The sequence below is a fragment of the Patiria miniata genome, unplaced genomic scaffold, assembly GCF_015706575.1.
Source record: "Patiria miniata isolate m_02_andy unplaced genomic scaffold, ASM1570657v1 HiC_scaffold_2, whole genome shotgun sequence".
Classification (NCBI taxonomy): domain Eukaryota; kingdom Metazoa; phylum Echinodermata; class Asteroidea; order Valvatida; family Asterinidae; genus Patiria; species Patiria miniata.
In genome coordinates, this window is record NW_024037058.1 from 13,120,476 (window position 1) to 13,144,822 (window position 24,347).

The window sequence follows — 24,347 nt, forward strand, 5'->3', positions numbered from 1 at the left end:
TTGAGGTTTGTCAATGCTGACATGATGTACATTCAATCATGTACACCTTTGTGTTAGAACATCTGGATGTACATGTACAATGTTGGGCCTTTACACATACAAAGAAGGTCACTACCAGTACCAGTATCTGTAAACAGGTTTTACCCATTGAAGGGTGTGATGCATTGAGTATTTACTGACCATTCTCATTTTTCAGTACCCTGAAACCAAAGCATTTTGTTCCCTGGAATTGATGGAAAAAAAAAAAAAATGACAAATAAAATTTGAATTTATCCTCTTGGCAATGAATCTGTTGTCATTTCCTGTGGAAACTTGTCTGTAATTTTCACACTCTTGACATTGTTGGTCCAAATTTTTACCGTAAGGTTTTTAATTGATGCTTTGCAAATTTTCTCAATATCCAGCTTAATTAAGGTTCCTAAAAATGCACGCACTTTCACAAAATTTAGAATTAATGAAGTTTGATGGTGGTTTACTGTATTCATCGAAGAGTACTGGTACTAAGATAACAATCTTTCAGTTATTAAAAACATAACTGTATCCACTCGGCCCCAGATTGTATAATCAGGATTTTATAATTGTGCATCAGAAAGCTTAAGCAAACATCATTGGCATTTACTCAACCGAATAATATGTTGACTGAAGGGTAGAGCACGCTTCTAGACCAAGTGAGACATGGGGCCTAGGTAAACATTGGGAGAACTACATGTAGGGGACATTAAAATTAACATTAACAATGAGGCAATTATGTATAGAAGGATATTACTTTTGTACAGGGAGGGATTGCATTAAACGGAGTGGTGCTCTGTTGGGAATACTGGTTAATTAAGTGCTTTCCAAAAAGTGGAGAGGGGATGGCAGACGATCTTGCCAATATTTTGCCTGTTGACTTTTCTTCTGTTATGTCACAGCCCTACTTTTTGCCAAACAGTATATTGCAAACTACAGTTGCCTGTCTTTTGGGAAAAAAAGAAGACTGTATTTAGGAATGTGTAAACAACATGTCTTACATGTATGTGTGTCCATTTGTATTATGGTGTAATTACTGTAATATTTTTAAATTCATATTTAGTGCAGTTTGTTGTATTGTATGTTGTATACTTACATGTACATAATTTGTTTGGGTTAATTTGTATGTGGTTTTAAATTGTTAAGTTTGTGTCATGGTTTTAACACGGATAATTTCACTTTTTTTAATCGTGATGAACAATAAATGAAATGCAGTATTGTGCAGTTGTCGTCAACCACTTACATGTAAAATGCTACAAAGGTAGAGATTTAAAATTAATCACATTTTAGTCATGAATCCTCCAGGTAATACGTGTATACAGTGGGAGCTTCATTATCACTTAAAAGACTATAAGACCCCTGAGCTACTGTAAGACTAAAGGGACACAGCTTCATATACCGGGTACAATGTAGTCAACCTGAAGCTGACAATCTGTTTTACTTGTGTTTGGTGGATTTAGTAACTGGAGGGCTCACGCTGGGATTTGAAATCTACATTCTTTCATAGTGTTGGATTTGTCAAACTCTGTCCACGGCACATGTCTTGTGCATTTGGGGGTGGGGGAGTGCAGAGGTGAAGTGCTGAGTGTGGTGTAAAGTAGTGAGAGAGGGTTAAAGTTGAAATTTACACATGTACATTTTGTGCTTGAACTGATGCAGTCAGCAGCGTACATATAAATTCCTACAAATTGTGTACTTGGTCTGGCGAACTGGATGACTGATTACATGCAGGCTAACCTTGTCCATGGGATTGGATGGTGTTTCTGTGGCATTTAAGGTGATGAAAGTTCCCTCGACCTAAAGAAGTACCTTTTTTGAGGACTCTTTGTTTGATAATTTCTGTGGAGTTGAGGTCAAGTTGTCTGCAGTAGATCCCCTGTTTGTGTAAACAGAAGGTAATCGAGCTGGATTGGTTTTTCTCTTTGTAGCATTCCTTATTGTTTTTCGCTGACAGGATGTTTACAGCTTGTTGAAAGTAACAATGTGCAATGTTTATGTCAGCAAAATATATGTTTGGAATACCTCACTATTTTCGTATGTGTCATGAACTCCGTTCAAAAGCAGAGTGCATAATTCAGAAATGTTGTTCTTTGGGGAAAAATAACGTGAAACTATCATGTTGAACTCCACTAATTAGTAATGGGCTGATTAAGCCTGCTTAAGATTGGCCTTTCAACAACAATTTTCATTGGATGCCTGAAGGATTTGTTTTTATCAAAAGGGAAAAGTATTGAATTTTTCACGGTCAAGTGCTATACGAATGGGACTGCATTTCAAGTCAACAGGATTTTGTCCATTGCCCACGTACAATGCTTCTCATGGCCAGATTCCCTCGGGTATTATATTGATGTGCCCGCTTACAACTGCATCAAGGAAATTGGAAGTTCAAGAAATAAAGACTGGATGGCCCAGGGCATGGAACTACAGCACCTATAAACAAGCGATAAAGACAGCTGTTCATTTGTACATGTGTACATACGTGTTCATGACCAACGCCTGTGTACTGAATAGTCATGATGCTATTTTTTAAAATTTGTATTATAGGCCTATATAAAGAGTTGTACAATGAATTGTTTATGCGATCAGACCAGTTGGTCATTCCACAGTCCATACAAAATTCCAGCTCATAAAAAAAAAAAAATGCAGGTTGTTAGTTAAGACACATTTGTGATTGTGAGTGATATTTAATGCCAGTCTCTACACATTTTATTGCTTTATTTTGCTTGAAGGTCAAGTGCTGACATTTTGGAAATACCCCATCAACAAAACAATAATAAGCTTCATACATCAGACCAGCCTTGAACAACAATGGACTTGGGAAAATAATGAGACATTTGGACTCCAGACATTTCAAGTGGTCTATGAGTAGTATTAAACATTTTAGTACTGCAAACAGTCCTTTTCATTGTTTGTAACAGCACAGTGTTAAATTTTTACATGTAGGCCTGTACATGTATACATTTAATTCATCTCAATACAGTGTATAAAGATGTGTTGTCTTGTATTTATCTTAATGAAACAGAGCAAATTCAGTTTGAAGAGGTTGTGGAATGCTCGAAGACATTTCCGTCATTTTTTGGGTATATGTAGCCTAAGGTGTGATGAAATAAAAACGACTATTGTTTCTGTCATAAAATGAGTACAAAAGGTACTTTTGAGAGCTGTTTTTCAAGTCCTTTCATGCCTGTTTCGACCCGAACTTGCAATTTGTGTAAAAGTCGTCGTTGCGGGCAGCAAACAAAACACAGTAAATCGTGACGTAATAAACAGGACTCCTGATGCAGAGTAGCATAAACAAGTCCTGTTTATTACATCACGATTTACTGTGTTTTGTTTGCTGCCCGCAACGACGACTTTTACACAAATTGCACGTTCGGGTTGAAACAGGACCTGAAAAATAGCTCTCAAAAGTACCCTTTGTACTCATTTCATGACAGAAACAATAGTCGTTTTTATTTCATCACACCGTAGGCTACATATACCCAAAAAATGACGGAAATGTCTTCGAGCATTCCACATTCTCTTTAACTTTTTCACTAGAGGTATCATCAAATTATTACTCTACAGGTATAGTAGAGCTATATTTGTACTTAATTGTAATTGTACGTACATGTACATGTATAGCACATGTACATGTACCTGCTTCAATATTTATTATTACAGCTACCGGTAGACAAGGCCAATAAATAATGGCCAATACTATAGCCATTTGCCCATTAGGACTATTTTTATAGTATCTACTCACTCCATTATAATTTTAATGCTGGTACTAAAATGAAGACCTTGGAAAAGCCACGATCATGTCTAATCCGTGGATTAGTCAGGTAAATTCTAATTGATGCATGCTAATCTGTATTTTCCTCCCTTTGTTTATTGAGAGAATCTGATGTGTACACGTACATGTAATGTACATTTTATACATGTACTGGTAAATGTATTTTACCGGTATGTATTTGATTTCAGTATTTACGTGATGGATCTACAGGTACTTGTACATGTACATGTGTGCAGTAAACTAAGTTTGTCAGTGATGATGGTTTAGATTTTGGAAAGAAGGCATGTTGAGTATGGATATTTCTTACCTGTTCAGACTGTACATGGACAATTGGACATGTGAAACTAATGCTTTGTTATAAAAACCAGTTGTTTCCCTTAAAAAGGAATCCTGTTTAATAGTATTGGTCACTTTCAAAACCACAATTCAAACAATTTCTAACAAATTGTCACACAAAGGGAAATTGAACAAAGAGAAATAATCATTTTGGTTGTCAGTCTCCCGAGTTCAAATTGACAGCTGTACGGGTATAGTACCGGTGTGATTGTGAAATTGCAATGATCAAGGAGCAAGGAATGCCTGACTGGATCAAATCTATCATTTGCAGCCAGCCGCCCACGCTTGTTGGGCAAACTTTTGAGCACTGTTTGGTTGGGCCTCCGCAAAGGTGTGACCATGTTGTCTCAGGTCAAAGGGTTAGTTGACTGAGTCTGCATACAACCCTGCTTTTCATCTAGCACTGTGAGTGAGTGCGACTGTTCAGTGTGTTTGAATATGACCATAGAGGCTCTGATATGACAGACTGGTGGGTTTTTTTTTCATATGAAGTCGGCCATTCAGGCATACAGTACAGAGTGGGCAGGCTTCACCTTTTTGACAGACCTCAATGAGGCCGAACAAATTACAAAAGTCTTACAGGTAGTAATATTTCACGCCAAGTTTCACTCCACTGATCTCTTAATTAATTGATGAACAGATGTATACGTACATGTATAAGCCTTTACATGTACATTTGAGTTTTGTCCGCACAGAGGGTGAAATTTGACACACAAAAAATGGTCACAATATATATAATGGCCCAGCGCATTCAATTTGAGCTGTGTAAATGCAGCTTTTTAATACATGGTCCAGAAGTTGTAAGAACAAACGCGGCAAATGGTCAGTGAATGTCCTTCCAAGTTCCAATGGACTTTAATTTAAATCCATGGTGGTGGTTTTTGTGGTGTATACATGAGTTATACATGTACAGCATGGACAGTGTGGTACTGGTATGTGTCCCAGTACATGTGTACATGTACCGGTAGCATACATGTACGCACCAAATACATGCAGGTGAGATCTTTGTGTCAATTTGTTTTGATGAAATATTTAACCCTAACCCACCTCACTCCTCCAAAATCCTCCTGGCGGTTTTGGAGGATTCTAGAGGATTGAGGATGAATGGTGATTGAATCAAATGAGGATTCTGGAGGATTGAGGATGAATGGTGATTGAAGCACATGAGGATTTTGGAGGATTGAGGATGAATGGTGATTGAAGCACAAGAGGATTTTGGAGGATTGAGGATGAATGCATTTTGAGGCAGGACTGTCTGATGATTTTGAAGGATTTGGCGTTGGTTATCCTTCATTTAAACACAAGTGCAAAATTTTGGGATGAGGAGGATTTTGGAGGATTGAGGATGAATGCATTTTGAGGCAGGACTGTCTGACAATTTTGAAAAATTTAGGCGGAGTTGCAAAATTTTGGAGGATTGAGGATGGTTGTAAGCAACAAGGGCCTAGGGGGTTAGGGGTTAAAGCCTGCTTCTCATCTAATTTCTTAACACAAAAGGATTTTGAATTCTCACTTTTTTTTCAATGAGCAACCCTCTCGTAACTTGTTTTTTTAACAAGTCTAGAATAGGTTGGAAGAAGAAACTAAGGAATTAAGGTGACAGATGGTGTGACATGGGACCGACCATCCATCATCATGATACATGCAGTTTATATTTCACTGGGGTCGTAAATAAGTATAATTTTGCAATATTACACATGTTATGTTAACCCAAATCTGACACCAAATTAATTACCAGCCAAGGTTGAGGGATGATGCCTTCTGGAGAGCCTGAAATTATTATTATTATTTTTTTTTTGCACAGCACTATCCAGATGTACTTTATTCAGTCACAGAAAAACTTTTTTTAGAGACTATGACTAAAAGGGGACACTTTTTGGTTGGAGTAATTCAATGGAAAAAATACAAACAAAAATGCCCCCCCTCCCAATATCATGTACACCGTATGTATCTCAAAACAGGCTATAGTATTATGACATACATGTAATCATTTTATTTGGATCAAAGTCATGTGTAAGTTCGTGTGAATCTTTTTACAGTCGACTCTCATTAGTACAAACTCTGTTAATACAAATTCTGGTTATAACAAACATAAAGCCTGTGCATTTACAAAATGTATGTGCACAATGAATGGGACTGATGTTCCTCTTAATACAAAATTCTGATATAACAAACTATTTGGCTAGGTCCGAACGAGTTTGTATTAACGAGACTCGACTGTATTTGGGTTAAAGGACATGAATGCAGAAACCCAACACAATGTACTTTACCCTATATCTACATACATGTACAGTTTTCTCAGTTGCAGCTCATGAATGAATGGCAAAAAATGGCAACTGGTGAAAACTTCCCTGCTACTGAGTCGACTAGTCATGTACAGTCGAATACAAACTTGTTCGGACCTAGTCAAATTGTTTGTTATATCAGAATTTTGTATTAAGAAGAACATCAGTCCCATTCATTGTGCACATAAATGCACAGTCGGGACTAAGGCTTTATGTTTGTTATAACCAGAATTTTGTATTAACAGAGTTTGCACTAAGTGATTTGACTGTACACGTTATGTAGATCTTTTCATCACCGACATTTATAACCCACCCACGCTTATTGGCTCAGTATACTCCCTGAAGTGAGTATTTGGAGTAACCTTCATTAATTCATCCATTCATCTGACATCACACTACCTGACTTCTTGGCCTGTCAGTCTGAGTAATATGGTCAAGGTCAAGGCTAATTCTGGTACAGTGGCCCAGCATGATTCACACATTAGTTACACTGCATCACTGAACAATACCTTACTTGTCATCAATCACTAGGCCATTCAACAGTGCCACATCAATACCTGTTACCCCTCAATATTGTAGGCCATGAACAATGAAGCGGGGAACTCCTAAACATGCACATCATGGTGTACAATTTGTAGACAGTACATATATACATGTACATTTACAGATCCAACTAATTCTTTCAAACATCAACTATTTTTCATGTATTTCTTTGAAAGATTATGTACATGTTCAGTGTACAAAGACATTCGATCCTTTTGACTAGCTTCTGAGAATTGTTTGTCAAGTGTAGTTCAGATCTCCCATTAGTCATACTAATGTTTACCCCACTTTTTGTGAAGTTGCATTGTTCTGTGGATGCATAAATTGTACAAATAGACTCTATCAATAAAAACAAATTGTTGTGCTATTTATAAACATTTTATTTTCAATTTTGTATGTTGAACTTTTTCTTTGAATGCACACAATTATGGGTGCCTTGTGCAAATTATTTTGTCTGTGCATGCTAAATGTCCTCTTTATTGTCTTTTCCATATTCCTTATGTAATAAAGGTCAGGTTTGTGGAAATTAATTTACAGGCTTTAGGGAGTTTCCATTACACAATACAGTGTACAAGAAAAAGTGGCCCCCAACTTATGTCCACCATTTTGTACATGTTTACAATATTTTAAATAAAAAACAAATCAACTTACATGTACATTGTAAAACATATTAAAAGTATTCTCAATGTGACAAATATCTCAAGGCAAAAGACCGAGCTGTCCAAACGTGAATGGCTCATGCAGACTTTTATCTGAATAACCCATCTAATAATCATTAGTCTGAACTATCGGTAGAGTAGGAAATTAACGGGCCGACAAAACGTGCATTCATAAAGCACACACAAACAACCTCTCGCAGACTGCCGATCAATATATTATGATAATCTCCCCAGGTCCAGTCATACTGCATCATCGAACAGAGTGCTGCGCATGCCCACACACTCTGCAGCCTAACCACAAGAGAGCAGTGTATACAGCAGCATTCAAACCCATACACTGTCTTTCCTCTACCTTGCATGGCTGGATGATATTAAGGAAGGCATCTTCAGTGTGTGTGTGTGGTTATTTTTTTATCTTCTCCGCCCGGACTAGCCCGGCTTACGGCCTAGCATACTACAGGTCAGGTGTGGTAGTTAGTGTCTGTAGTCCAGTCCTTTGATAACGCAGTGTGTTATATTTGTAGTATTGGGCCGTGTGCGTGAGAAGAAAGCTTGGCACTGGAAATAATCAGACAGAGGAAAACATGTATTTGAGTGGAGTGCAGTCTTGCAGCATTGCCTGTGTGTGGAATGAATGCCACACCCCTCTCAGTGTGTGTCTGTACGTGCGATACCGAGCAGCGTGCATGGCCTCTTTCAAGGAGGCTGCGACAGCCATCAGTCCTGAAAGCACTTGGAAGAGGCATTTATATCATACTGCCCCATATCTCCTGCTGGGCAAGTCAAGGCTGAAGTGGATGTATTCCAGACTGAAACCAGTTTATTATTATTCTCCACATGCGCTGTTCTTTTTGTGAAAAAAAAAAACTGGGCCATGGGGATAGTGTATTGAGGCTGCGCAGCTGTGGTGTACCCTTATTGTTCATTCGGCCTGCACGGACCAAATGCACAAAGAAAGCCCCACACCTTTTGCCAGTTTGAAGGAAAGAATAATAATGGGTTGATGTTATTCCATAGCTTGTAATGTGTTGATATAAGAACTTATAAATAGATTTGTTTTTCCCCTTTTGTGATCCGTCCCTGCACTGTAAATATTGCTCAATGGATGGCGTGTTGGGTGGGCATATTTTGTTTCAGTAATACTTGAAAATGCACATGTGTGTGCATATGTTATCAACATCAGCGTGTGTTTGTGCTCTAAAAACACAGATGATTGTAAAATGTATGCCGATGTACAATTTGTCCATTGTACAGTTGTCGACAAGGAGGAATCTATGTAAAATAATTTGTTCAAGATCGTTCCAATTGTCGGAACAATTTCCCTCGTCACTAATATGAGTAAAACATTTGTATCCGCAATGAAATGAAAGTCGGTAAATTATGAAAGTCTATTTTATTATTTTATTCCATTATATCCTCTTAGTCTGTTGTGATGGCCATGTTTTTCCCATGGTTGCATCACAATGAAAATACAATATGTGTCTTTTGGGTTCCAGCCTTTTTTGATTTTCAGTTCCTATTCAAATGACATAATATTTGGTTTACAAATAAATGACGTACATGTACATACTTGTGCATGTATACGTGTATTACGGGTATTTGGAATTCTTTTTCCGATCCAAAAATTGAAAGTATACATATAAGGAGCATACTGAACTTACGTGTACAAAATGTACATGTATGTACCGGTACACAGTTTTAAGTAGGGCTGTGCATCGCAACCGTGTACCCAAGTACCCGACCATTGATGTCAGAAAGTTGTTCCATACTGCAGTTTATGGGTTCGGGTACCGGTCCGTAACCAACTTTACAAATTACATGGTAACTTCTCAGACAATTCAAAAAAGTTTTGAATGTCATTTGTGGGGAATTCTCAAAAACAACCTAACCAGGAATAATACGTTGAAACACAAAACAAGTTTCACATTGATGACGTTCGCGAAAGTTGCAGTTTACACCGTAAAGGTATAAAAAAAAAGCTCACTGTACACACTTGTATCTTGTATCTTGCTGTATTGATGCACTGATGTGGTGGTATTATCGTGCAGACCTTTGTGAACAATCGGGATAGCAACTTCCAAGATTTGAATTTGAGGGTTGAGTTTCTTAAACGGGTGTCAGAGTACCCATGTTTTTATTTCAATCGGGTACCTGGTTCCCGTACTTCCCTGTAAATGCACACCCGTATTTCTAAGATGTGCATACATCATGTGTGTTTTTGTACTATTCTATCCAGAGAAGGGTGTCAACAATAACACATGTACATGTACATGTACCGGTATGTACATGTAGATTTATATCCAAGACCTCTTGGCTAAGTAGATTCAAATGAATTCTCATAATAGTTTTTAATACGTACACATGTACAGAATATACACATACCGGTACCTGATACATTGCACATGTGGTTTGCAAATTACATTATGGAGTGGTTATTGATGAAGAATTTTTCTTTTCTTCCAACATGTGAAACATTAAACCTGACATTTGAACCCGTGCATGGTGTTACTGCAGGGCTCCAAGCCTCCTGCAAAATGTGCCCGTTCTGGCTTTGTGTATATTTATACAAACTTGACTTTCAGGTATCAATCATCTTGAACTGGTAATTGAAGTCACTCCTCAGAATTCCAAACATCTCTTAAAGTTACATTTCTCGATGCTGCTAGTGCATGACCTGTATGGGCATCTAAAATACAAGTCGAAGCGGTAAAATATTTCAAACGTTCTCATGCACTGGAGTCATATCGGCATTGTGGATTCAGTCTGTGGGTGTATAGGAAACCCCATTCCCGTGTTAAATTCCGGTTTCAAATGACGAGAACCAACACGCGAACGGTGTTCCCAAACACGAGAAATGGGGTTTTAAATGACTAGAGCCAACACAATGGTGTTCGCGAAGAGGATTTTCACTACCCAGTTATCTGGGAGTAGATGTAGAACATCAAGAACAAAGATGGCGGACCGCGACTTGCGTTAATTCTTTGAGCATAAAATTTAAAGCACTCTCCTGCAGGACCAGTATGATAAAAAAAAAAAAAAAAGTATTGTACACGTTCATAGAGTGGGCTTTGTCTTTGCCAACATTTATCGCTGTTCCGGGATTTAAATTATTTTCGTCAGATCATTACTTTCCCTTCTTTTCATTTGGCGTTTTGATATATGGCAGCTGCCATATTGAATTTTCGCCCAGCTGCGCTCCACACGCACTTGGGCGTTGGTAATCGGCAGCCTGAGAACAGTGCTGATAGCAGGTCACTCAAGAACTTGATGTTGAATACACCCTGTGTGTACCTGGTATGAACAAAAGATGATGCATAAGTGTACATGTCTGTGAGTACATAACATGTACATTTGTACATTCAAAAGCCTCTCATTGGTCCACATGTTTATTCCACAAAATTTCGCACAACTACAGGGTAATGTCATTCTGAATGCTCACAAACCCGTAGTGTCTTCGTCATCGGCAATGTGTTCCAGTGTCGCTTCAGTTGGTCTCCCCAACTCTCCCTTTGTAACCGTTGAGGGGGTAGTTGTGCACAGAGTCTATTGGTCCACAATTGCTACTCTGTTTTGAATTACGTGTGTTTTGTTATGGAATTGTATGAAGAACTTGTCTGTGACAAAAAAGCAAGTTGTTTTTTTTTTGGGGGGGGGGGGTGAAAACACACAAAAAAGCCACTGTAGGACTGAAATGTTCAGTGCAAAGTATTTTCACCTGCCTTGATGCAGAACTTGGTTTAACAAGCAAAAATTGGTATTGTGTCTTTACAGTGATTGTTTAATTATAGCAACTTTTGCTGTGAAGTGCATTTTTGGTGGGTTGCATTACGACAGTGTCTAGCTGTGTACATGTACATGTACATGTACACATACATTTGTGTACAAGAAGTTGTACAGGCTAGCTTTATTAGGAAACCCTTTTGCAGCAGACTAGATATTGATCAGTTGTAACGATTTGTTTAGAGATCAATGGAATTCATTGGTCTTTATACTGGCGTATAAAGCTTTCTTAACTACATGTACCTGTTCTATTTTGTTCATGCCCGAATTCATTAATCCAGTTATTCACAGCCAAAAGTACATGTGGTAACATCATTTGAATAAAGGTGAAGCAAACCTGTAGTAGGCATGGTGGACTTGCACAATACATGCATCATTAACTGGCCCTACATGTAACTCCCTAGGCATTTTTGCTATAATGCAACCTCAATCCTGCAAAATCCTCCATTACCTACGGTACCGGTATCTTGAATGTGGTCCTTGGAGGGGTGACCATCACTGCCTCAATCCTGCAAAAAACGTTCTTTTCACATTTCACTTTCAAGGGATATATCAAAACACTATGTAATTAAACAGTACATGTACATGTACGGTAGCTGGGCTTATACATTTGTGTATCCTTACTAAGTCCTGCAAAATCCTCCAAAACATCCTGGTGATTTTTTAATTTTTATTTTAAACAGTCAAATTTGTTGGACTTTTTATGTTATTCTCAGTGATCCGCAATATCGGTTTCCATTTATTTTTAATTTTTCTTGTTTTGTGTGTGTGTGCAGGTTTTTGGGTGGAAAGAGAGCCAACACAATGGAAAGGACACGCCTACTAAGTGTTGCTGTCTGCCTTCTTGCCCTGACAACTCTTTCAATTGCACAAGGTAAACATCCTTACAATATACATGTATGTTTGTTACTTAATTTACTGAACTTTCTACTATACAGTACAGTTAGTCCATATATTTTATTACTTTCAGACATTGTAAATGCTTTATTTATTTTGGGAGTTTTCTCTCAAGGAATTAATGATATATCGAATTGTCATTCCTTTTACTGAATTGTTGAGTTTTGTCTTTCGTTTTGTTTACGTACACATGTGCAGAATTATCAGGATATCGTTTGTATCATTTGATAAGTTTGTCAAAACAATCTTCAAAGATTGGCCTATCTTCAGCACAGTCTCTAATTTGTACACCTACAAAGCAATCAAATAATCTTTGCTGTTTTTTTGTTAGTGGGTGTTTATTTTATGTGTCTCCAATGATCAACCAATAAAGTTGTACTCAAGCAAACGGTGTGCAAATCTCTGTAATACCATACATTGATGCATAGCATATACCCCAGTGCAAGTGTAGTGGTAACAATACAAAATGGTTCCCTACGGGATTAATCACATGTACATGTACCATTGGGCTGTCTATCACTTAACCTGGTCCTTTTCCTACAGTGGGGATCCAGATCCTGTCACTCTACCCTCTTGCATATTTGAAATTGAATCACCTGTCAAGGTGGGGGATTTTTCTCAGTCCTGGCATTTTCTTGACTTCAGCAATGTGGCAAGTTGTCATGGGAGTGATGGGACCACACTTCTCTCAAACCTAGAACAAATACTGGTAGAAAGCTTGGGTGCACTTTCAGTAACCTCATATTAGTGTGTTTGCTACCAGTATGCATACATGTGCAACGTGCGCAGACAAGAGAGGGCACTTTTTTATCAGTTTCGAGAGCCCCTTGGATGGAACACACATAGCGCAAATATGCACGGGACGTACGCATTACTTTCTTTATTCTGAATACGTCTTCACTTGAGCATCAGGCGTCTTCAGCAATGCGTGTTCAAATGTCTCTCCCAGTACAGGGCCCAATTTCACGGCGCTGCTAAGCAAAACATTTGCTTAGCACAAATAAAGTCTGGCTTATAAAAGCAGGTTACCAGCCAAAACTCCATGTGATTTTCATGCTAAGCAAACAACAGCTGAATACTAGTCCTGAGCAATATACATCACGTGGAGTTTTGGCTGGTAACCAGCTTTTATAAGCCAGACTTTTTTGTGCTAAGCAAATTTTTGCTACCAGTATGCATACATGTGCAACGTGCGCAGACAAGAGAGGGCACTTTTTTATCAGTTTCGAGAGCCCCTTGGATGGAACACACATAGCGCAAATATGCACGGGACGTACGCATTACTTTCTTTATTCTGAATTCGTCTTCACTTGAGCATCAGGCGTCTTCAGCAATGCGTTTTCAAATGTCTCTCCCAGTTGGTCTCTCCCCCCCTCCCCCCCCCCCCATCTCTCCCTTGCTTACGGTTGAGGGGGTACAAGTTTGCGTTTGGAGCCTACCGGTATGCCGGGTAGAAATGCTCCAAAATACACTTTACATGTACATGGGCAATTCCACGGTTACTCACGTTACGAAAATGTAACGTGAGTAACCGATTTTGTGCGTCTTGTTTATCATACATAACACATTTTTCTGGATGTCATCTTTGGTGCTTAGGTAGGTCTAGGTCTACTCTATCTACCATGGGGATAACAGTTAATAAACCTATTCAGTATGGTAATTACAGGCCAAGGAAACTCAAAAGTACATCAAAAATGTAACGTGAGTAACCGTGGAATTGGCCACATACACACATGCGTACAGTGTACATGCAGGAACCAACTTTCAATGCACACCAAGTCCCATTTCAAATTAGAACCTCCAAACTCCTGGGAAGTTGAAAGAATCTGAGAAACTTACTTGTAGGTTTAACCATGGTTTAACCTTATGTTTTTATGTACACAAAATTATAGTTGAAGCTGTTGTAGCTGATCCCAACAACATTACATATGGGCATTGGTTTTATTCTGGGATTGTGTTTATCCGAGACCTTTATTTCTACTTATTGTATTGAAAACAACATCCCATTTCTTGGTTCAAGTCAACAGGCTGCTACAGAAATGATTAAGGAGCTAAATCATTTGATAAGTTGTCAATTATTTGTGTGCAAGGAGTTGTGAAAAGCAAAACAATTTGAGCGATTCACAATGCAGTGCGCCACCAAGAGTTTGCCACGGAGAGTTCATTTTTCCCAGTGCATTGTGGGAGATGGTCGACAAATTTGCAGCGCATGACATTTGAAATTATTCATTTTTCCAGTGTGGAGTTTTGTAAGCTTATGATTCGAGTATCTGTTTACCCTTTTCTTTTCTCTTCATCAATAATGGTGTTTTTTGTAAGGTGGCAGAATGCTATGCCCCAATCTATGAAAAATTAGCTCAAATTGTCTATACAGACACTAATTCAAATGGGCCATGTTTTGTCGACCGTAAACTTGAAAAATTGACTCTCCATGGCAAACTCTTGGTGGCGCACTGCATTGTGAATCGCCCGAATTAAAACAGAAATATGGCCTATATGCATAGCCTGATACATTTTGTAGCTCAATGTTAGCGTGAAAGTAATTCCGTGCCTTTGTTTCTATCCCAAAAGAGGCCAGTGAGACACTGAGTAAGTCCAGCAATTTTTTCAGAACTACCGTACATGTATTTGTTCCCGTCACCTTTTGATTCATTTAGGAATGCTACAGTTAACTCACAATCACGTGCATTAATGTAGTCTCCTTGTAATTTATTTGAATGAATGTAGTGGATGTACAGTATGTACCGGTACGCTTTCAGTTAATATTTTGCAAAATGCCTCGAATGACGAAACCTTTTCACTAAATTTACATTGTAAGTATGTAATGTATTGTGTCAGTGTTGTTACGTTTTCCTTAACTCAGATCTAAAAGGAATGACAAATTTTGTTCATTTTGTGTCAGAAATGGCATGCTCTCTATGTCTTCTTGTTCTATTTTGTGGCATGTTTTGTATTTTTTGACATATTTATTGTACATGTTCAGAAAAGAAAAGTACAACGTACACCTTAAATTTGCCTTTTAAGTGGCTGTCATAAGGATCTGCTTTACATTTTGTATACTTACATACCTACATGTACATATGTACAGGGCCCAATTTCACGGCGCTGCTAAGCAAAACATTTGCTTAGCACAAATAAAGTCTGGCTTATAAAAGCAGGTTACCAGCCAAAACTCCATGTGATTTTCATGCTAAGCAAACAACAGCTGAATACTAGTCCTGAGCAATATACATCACGTGGAGTTTTGGCTGGTAACCAGCTTTTATAAGCCAGACTTTTTTGTGCTAAGCAAATTTTTGTGCTAAGCAGTGCCGTGAAATTGGCCCCTGGTATGTACATGTACATGTACATGTATGGATGCAGGTTGTGCGTTATGTTTTCCAATGTCCCAGTGACTACAGTTGAGTGAGCACAGACCATCTTTAACCACAGCAGATTTTATCACTTCAATAGCAATTAAATAGGAAGTCATAAGCATTGACTTCCTGCTCAAGTGAACTGATTGTAATACAGTGTAGCAAAAGTTAGCTTCTGTGCATTTGTTGTTATACATTGTATTTAATAACTGATACACGAGAATGTGTATGAATAATCCACTACCTAGAAGTATACACATAAGTGGTAGATTATGGGATATTTTTGAAGTTGGCCAGTATTGGCATTGGTTTAGGGTTTGAAAGGAAAAGGGCTGATGCTTATTTGATGCATTGATGTGGTGCTGTTACATTTGTATCTTGTTTGTTTTCATATTTCTTGCACTGCTTTTCCTGCCTTTCCAAATTTGGGGGAAAAATTACCTTCTTAAATAATTTTTGCTTCTGAAAATTAATCTACACCAGCTGGCTTTTAATGCAATCTTTGCACCAAAGGGCAAATGCACCTACCTGAATGAGCAAGCTAATCAAAAAAATATCATGCTTTTTTCACAGTTTGTCAATTTTATGTGAAGGGATTCAGATACCGTAGCTTACAGTCAGTGAAAATTGGAAGATTATTTTGCATCCTGGTAGTAAAGTACGTGTACTGTAGGCATGTGAACCAACCATTTCAGAGAACTCTGCAGCTGCACTCTACAGCTTGGCAAACAAAAACTGGAGTTGGGTCGCTTTGTATCATCCATGGATAATTCCTGCCGTATTGATGATTGCTTTTTCTTCAGAAACCTCAAAAAAAATTATAGTATTTTCCCCAAAGGTTTTTTTTTTTTATCAAGGAATACTTCAGTAATTAAGTACTGTAGCCTTGATCTTCAGGTCTTCCTCTTAAAACAGCATTCATGATATATATGATTTGTAGTGATCGCTGCAAGTTCTCAGATGGAACATGCAAGTGTTGACCTACATGTACCTGTGTATGGGAGCACTTTGAGTAACCCAAACAGACTTTGCATGCATTCCCAATTGGGAAAAACCATGGAACAAGCATGCATGCTCAGAAGAATGCTCAAAACATGTCTAATTTGCTTCCAGACGCTTCTCACCAGGTACAGGTATAAGTGCTTGAGAGTAAATGGCAGCTGCATTTGATCTTTAAACTACATACACATTATTTCCATTCCAATAAGTTGGTCAAGAACTTGTTCGAAATAACATCTGCAACCAGTGTGGAATGTGCATACTATATAGAGCCTTTAATTCCTAAAATAAAAAAAATAAATAAAAAAAAATTATGGGCTTGTAAATTGTTGGCTTGTGAACTGCTCTAAGAAGTATGTACACTTACATGAACATTGTAGTGCTAATTATGGGTTGTGCGTATTTGATTTTTTTTGTCAGTTATGTACCGGTCAGACATGCAACTTTTCCTCGGATCAGCTGATTTCCTCTTTTTTTTTACTTCCCATGGGTGCCATTGAAAATAGAAAAACACTGTACAAAGTCTGGGGAAAATTTGAATTTCCTTTTTTTTTTGTGATTTCCCAGTTGCATGCCTGACCGGTACCAACTCATTAGAAAATTAAAAAAAAGTACTAATGAGGAAAATTTTGCACCAGGTTTACCATACTCTTACAGAACAAGTGGTTTTTGGACCTATCATTACATGAATGCACCAGGCAAACCTTCTGGTACTTGTACATGACATGCCTGCATGCTGTCTAGTGCAATGCCATATTTCCAAATAGGGGCCTATAGCAGTCATCAATGCACATTTTATTGATTTATATCCAATCAGTCCACGCCCGGCAATTACTACGATTCCCATGACAAGGAAGTTCGTGCAATTCATTGGAACAGTCTTGTGATCTTCGTCAGAAGCATCTTAGGATCCATGACTCGCCTTGTTTCTAATCGTTATTCTGAAAGAGTAGTTCGTGTACGCTCATGTACTATTTTCTGTGTAGTGTGTTTCACGTAATGAATCAAGATGTCACTTTTAGAAGTTACAAGTACTTCACATTTAGTACTGTATAGTATTACAGGTACCGGTATGCACTGAGTTTTGTTTTACACATTCATGTAGATGTATTTCTTTCAGAAATCATGAACGTAGAGAGAGATGTTATCTTTCATCCACAAAATTGTGTCTACACACTGAATCTGTAGTTTATTTGATTCCTGTGGCAGAACATTTTATTTTGGTTTTCATTTTGCAGTTTTATTGCTTTTTGTTTAAACAGCTCAATCTTTCCTTGCTTTTATTTTGCTTGGCTTTCAAGATTCCTGTGTGCACTTTGCTTCTTTTTGTTTTCTTTCCCCTTCTTTGCTTGTTGTCATGCATGCACATTGTAGAAGATGCTCCTGGCACCGCTGCCGCAACACAAGACTCGACCAATCCCCCGGGTAATGTTAAAAGCTGCTGTTACACTCTTGAGCAGTTTCCACAAGGCAGTATAATATGGCACGATATACCTCGCTCCTACCAACTCCCAGAACCTAAAACTTACCCCTAACCTCCTAGGCCCTTTTTGCTAGGAACCATCCTCAATCCTGAAATCCTCCAAAATGTTGCACAGTTTACAATGTATGTTCAAGTAAAGGATACCCACTGCCTTTAGCCCTGCCTCTCAAACTGTATTCAGCCTCAGTCCTCCAAAATTCTCTGCTTCTTCAAACACCATTCAGCCTCAACCCCCCAGAATCTACCGATACTGAATGTCCATGTGCCCTCAATCCTCCACAATACTCCATAATTGTATGTTGCTGAAGCATTTTTCTCGGAATTGTATTTCTGTCACATGCTTGCGTTTCAGTTTGTGAAAACCAAAATTATTCTATTACGCGTCCGTGTACGAAGGGTGCACGCACACCTGCCTGTCAGTTTGTAAAATCGAAATTTTTGATGACGCGGTTTTCACAACTTGAAAGCACATGAGCGCGTGTCAGTTCTTGAAATCTGTGACGAAGGACACATCTATGTACTTCTTTTAAGGCGCATCAAGCGTCATGCATGTACCGGTACTTGTAGACATACATGTACATGTACCGTAATTTTCGGAATATACATGTAAGCCGCGCGGAGTATAAGCCGCAGCACGCAAAATCTGCAAATTAAGATTTGAAGTCGGCTTATAAGCCGCACCGGCGTATAAGCCGCACCGACCGCAGTGGTTTAAATTTTGTAAGGCCTCCAAATTCTAGTCAAAATGCTCAGAACCAGTTCCATTTACACTACAGAAGCTATAAAAAGAGCCACAAAAGTTATATCAACATCATTAACAATTGATACTCTTACAAACAAATATGGAAATTGATGAGAAATAAACACCGTAAATTACTGCCGGCTGCCCATAGTCCCGTCCCTGGCCTTAAAAGTTAGTGCGTGGCCCGGCAACTTGCGCCGGCCACGCCAGTGAATGACAATATTTTCCCCCAGCACTTGAGAGAGCATGCAACCCACCATGTATGCGTGGCTGGGCTCTCCATCCTGCAACATCAAGCAAACCCTGTCGGTGGATTTTGAAAGGATTTTGGAGGGTTCCGGTTAAAAATATAGGTTTGAGTTTCAGAGTCAAGCCTGCATGGGCTAATTGAGCCAAAGTCTGGACATTATCATGTTTATTATTTTTGGATTCAAAGGAAATTTGGGTATACATGTAGTTTACAGGTAGCTTTTGTGCTGTTTGGTGTGGGAACAAAGACTTGACTATTACACTGCCTCATCTTCCCAGCTTTCAGCTTCTTAACATCTTATTATTTGTTCCTGACCTGTACCGCTGACCCCTTTTATCGAAAAGACCTTCTAGGTGTACATCAAAGTGCCATGTTTACTGCCTTGTGGATTCTGCCATCTCTTGCCATTAAAAGGTGTTCTGGTTTGTGTTCCATATAAAAAAAAACCCACCAAGTGACCGCTGTTTTCATCGGTTTTGATGCATTGCACTGTGTTAAGGCCTTTTCACACTAGAACCTCTCAACCCGGGTTAAACTCCACCCTGGGTGAACCAAGTGCCACCCCGGATAGAGTTTTTTATATTTTAACCTTGAGTCTAATCCCGCATAGTTCCACACTTGTTTCATGCAAACCAAGCTTATTTCTCCCGGTTACTACTATTTCAAACCCTGGCAAGAGTTTCAACCCAGGTTGAAAATCTCAACCCTGGTTGAAAATCTCAACCCTGGTGTGGAGCAGGGTTGAGTTCAACCCTTGGAAAAGTCAATCTCTTGGTTGATGCAGGGTTGGTGCAGAGTTGAACACTTTCAAGTATGAAACGCCACATGTTTTCAACCCTGCGTCAACACCTTGTCGACCCGGAGATTTGTGTCTATTGTGAAAAGGCCTTTAAAGAACTGAGGTCAATTTCATGGGACTGCTTTAAAGGGAAAATACAACATTTGCAAACATCAAAAAATTAAACTACCAAATCATTTTGAAATACCTTGCTGGACTGTTAGTGAATGACAGTGTAAAGCATCCTGTAAAATCATGGCACCTGGTATACTGTCATTTTCAAGAAAAGTGGTATTTTTGTATCAATTTCAAACGCTGATCGGCCGATCAGCGTTGGAAACAACTGGCTTTTTTTCAAATACTGGCCCCAATTGACCATCACACTTGTTTGCAATCGATTACAAACCTATGAACGGGTACGAGCCAGCTAGACTGGTTCCCTGACCTTACAATTCCCCAATGTATGTTAAAGGCTCTGTTTCTTCTTATATGGAGTCAGGGAACCAGACTACAGGAAAATGATCGTTTTTCTTGGTTTTTATAGCATTTTCAAACACAAAACCTCAAAAAAGTCAGTGTAACTATATTTGCTATATATTTCCAACCCCCCAATTCCATCCATTTATGAAAATTACAACAAAAGCAAATGATGTATATTCCCTTTAAGTATTCAGCAAAACCGTGTTAACATTTCAGTGAAAAAAATGTTAATTTCTGTCCTTGCAGGGTCTCTATTAAAATTAACCTTAACCATCATGAGTGATTTAACAGGATGGATCCTTCCTCTTACAAAATCCAACACTATATGGTAGATGTGAAAGAATGGTGCATACATACTTATGTACAATTTTCCATTTTAAGTTCAGCTACCGGTAAGGTTCCCAAAGTCAAATTGATATTAATGAGTCCCTTCTTAACTCGAACATATGTTGAACATGTCCTTGTTTTACTTGTATTTGTTATTTTATGTACTCAGATGCATGTGTGTCATGTACACATGCACATGTTACTAAATGTATTTTGGAGCCTTTGAAGAGATGTACATGTATACATGTTCTTGCATATTAATTACAGTTCCAACAGTGTTTGATGTTATCAGTCAGTTTTGAAAGTATTGAATTTTGTGGTCTTGTGTGTCTACATGTAATTCAGTATGATATGTGTGAGAATGCCCCATGCAATCACCAATTTTTCTGTAGCATTTCCAGACTACATGTACATATGTAGACAGTAAATCTAACTGAAGTAATTATCATTTAGTAGAGAGCCACCTCTTGCTAGCCTGGATAGAATACATGTATTTTCTCTATTTGCATCGGCCCTTAAGCTTCCCAGTGTGACAGTGCCTGACCAGTGGTGTCGAAGGGGGGTAATTGAAGGGGGGGGGGGCATCCCTGGTATGAATCAACCCTTGAAGAAACCAGATGACTTTACTTTGGACCATCAAAAGTTGAGAGTGATTTACTACATTGTACATGCAGGAACCTTCCCCACTCCTAGTGCAAATTCCAACACCACACCACATGGTGAAACTGTACACAAAAACGGTTGGACTCTGATAATTGGTGTATATGCCTACATGTATAACCCCATGTAAAGCATTTTAAAAAAATCAGTTTACAAGTGCAGTACTCGCTCTAACAGATTCCAATGGTGTTGGAGTTTGACTGGATTTGGATTGTTAAAAGTACATTGTATTGTACATGGAGGCACCTGTCACTGCATGTACATTGTACGTGTACATGTACACGTTGTACGTCTCCCATAATAGGCCTCGTACATGTACAGAGGATAGTCAGCAAGAAAACACCAGTTTGTACTACATGAACTTTGTAGTTTATTACATGCCAAACTCACTAGAGTGTATCATGATTGAAGAGATTTAGATTTAACAGTGTTAACTTCATGTAACACAGACAGTTTGATTAAATATTAATGTACATACTGGTAGATCAATCACTTCATGATAATAATGATAAAGTGTTGTTTTGACCAAATTCTGGTGTTCTTCTAACCAAACTCGTGTATTTGTGGGTAACCAAACTCGTGTATTTGTGGGTTACTAAACTTAACCTCTTGCTTACATATGGGAACTTTGCAGGGACATCTCCACCAAAGATAACGGGACAGTCACCTTCCTATTATGTGGTATTATCAAAAGAGCCGACAGAAATCGAATGTGTGGCAGATGGGACTCCAGCGCCAACGTAAGTATTGCTACTAACTAAGCTCATGACAAAAACCTCTTATCTGACAAAAGTTCATCATTAAATAACCACATTTGAAATTAAACACATTTTCAAATGACATTTTCAACCACTTCACTTAAACAGAATTCCGAACAGTTTGCATTGTCCAATAGCATTGTCTTGCGGTAGCTCTCCGGCTAATTCATAGTTGATTGTTAAAAACCTCGCTTAAGTAAACAGCACTTCCCTAACAGTCCTGAATCCTCCAATTTTAATATGATTTTGCACACCCCCTAGGTTTTTAGGGTTTTAAACTACGGTGTTTTAGGTGTTGATTTTAGTTGAGCGCATGCGCGTCTGTTCTCTTTCAACATTATTCTTGTGTGCTTGACCATGTACGCGTACGCTGCCATGCTAACCCGTGTAGACCAATATATGATTCCTCTATTCCTGCTAACAAGGTGACTTTTGTCACTTGGTGAAAACATTTTACTCTTTTTGCGCTTTGTAAAAACGAAAAACATGGAGTTCAGGCATTTTGTCATGTTTACTGTAAATGTAAATTTGATAATAACGAAAGTAAACACTATTTTTCGCTTTGAAACTTGGTCAAATTGTTCCTCGAGACAAATACTATAAAAAGGCTAGGTACAACTTAAAATCGAAAAAAAATACCGGTTTTCAAGGTCTTTGTTACTTTGTGAGCAAAGCGATGTCTCTGAGTGTACAATTTACCGTGTGTAAGGGTGAAAGTACAAGGGTGAGTATGGAGTGCTGCGTTTGAGTACTTGGCCACGAGTGTGAGTAAGAAGTTCGGGGTAATTTGCCTTGAGTTTCATGTACCAGATACATGTAGGGTAGTAATTGGTACATAAAGGCACAATGGTACAAATTTTAGAAAATAGTATTTTGACGAAAGTTAGAAAATAGCAAGATTCACAAGTTTGAGTACTTCAATTCCTGTGAGCAGGCCAGGGTACATGTGTAAGTCAAAATATGAGTGAACAATTTATAAGGAGTAGCAATCTTCTCTCATGAGTATGAGCATTGTACAATTAGGCTACTATATTTATAAATCACTTGTTGTATCCCTCACAGGTACCACTGGCAGAAAGACGGTGCAGATTTGGAAATCGCAGACCCGTATTCCCTCAATGGAGGCAACTTACAAGTGCGACGGCCGGTGGAAGCGACCAATGGGATATACAGATGTTACGCCACCAATGCGTATGGGGTGGCCATGTCGAACAAGATCGACTTCCAGATCGCCTGTAAGTATAGGCCTCGTTTATCTATTCTGACGGTGCCTGTAGTTACATGTAAAACAGATCTGGCTGGACAACACACCCAGTTTGAAATTTGAAAGGGACAAGTAGTTCATGTGTATTTACGCTTTCAAACACACGTGTGATGTGCAACTACAACATAAATGATCAGCATTTGACAGTTTATAACTTAGTTCCAAAGGTTAAGCTGATATGGAACTTATTTTGTCAACTTCCAGTACTGAGGGGAGCTGTTGGAAATACACATGTACCCAAGCCCCAAAATGGCAGCTGCAACACATTTAGACCAAAAGAAAAGGTTTATCAGCCTTTTCTCTGTAACCCCCAAACATTTTATGATATACTTTTGTCATTCATGCACCTTTAAAATCTGACTCCTCTCCCCCCTTCCAGTCACTGATGCATTCGTAGACAAGGAGAAGGCCACCTTCAGATTTAATGAGGGCGACGTGGCCACCATCCCCTGCAACCAGCCGGACAGCGTGCCACTTCCCTCCATCTTCTGGACGGACGATGCCAATCCCGGCAACAAGATCCCCCTGAACAACCGCGTCAGCATCGACCCCAACTTCAACCTGCGGTTCTCTAACATCAATACGACGGATACCGGCAACTACCAGTGTAACGTCAAGAATGACAAGATGCGACTCCAGCTCTTGTCCCCAGTCAAGGAGGTTGTGGTCATCCCAGGTATTACAGGAGTATTTTTTTCTCTCGCCAAGGGCTGATGTACACGGAAGTGCTGCACTGGAAATGCAGAAAATGAAAATCAACATATTGCGCTGTACATACAATGTAGTAAACATAATACACGGGGCAAAACACCACCAAAATTTTGTAAACTTTTTGCAACTTAATGAAAGTTTGCTGGGTGAAGTCATGACCGAGCTCCATAACATCCAATAGACCATTATCATGTTGCGACCATCTTGATATTTTCCCATTCAAACCAAAGCGAGGCTGGAAGGAAAAATAGTCTG

The 24,347-nt window shown here is 38.8% G+C and overlaps 1 protein-coding gene across 4 annotated transcripts in view; it reads left to right on the forward strand.

Annotated features, from left to right (window-relative positions):
• LOC119726564 (neuronal cell adhesion molecule-like) overlaps positions 1-24,347 on the forward strand; it is an 88,633-nt gene that overhangs the window by 22,414 nt on the left and 41,872 nt on the right. Inside the window, exons 1-6 of one of the 4 annotated variants that reach the window (XM_038198299.1) lie at positions 7,958-8,067; positions 12,164-12,261; positions 18,014-18,064; positions 21,994-22,099; positions 23,180-23,352; positions 23,761-24,057. In XM_038198299.1, the coding sequence (XP_038054227.1) occupies positions 7,973-8,067; positions 12,164-12,261; positions 18,014-18,064; positions 21,994-22,099; positions 23,180-23,352; positions 23,761-24,057 (820 nt within the window). In that variant the 5' untranslated portion in view covers positions 7,958-7,972. Of the gene's footprint in view, positions 1-7,957; positions 8,068-12,163; positions 12,262-18,013; positions 18,065-21,993; positions 22,100-23,179; positions 23,353-23,760; positions 24,058-24,347 lie in introns of those variants that run through there. The other 3 variants (XM_038198301.1, XM_038198302.1, XM_038198300.1) reach the window with 3 other exon arrangements.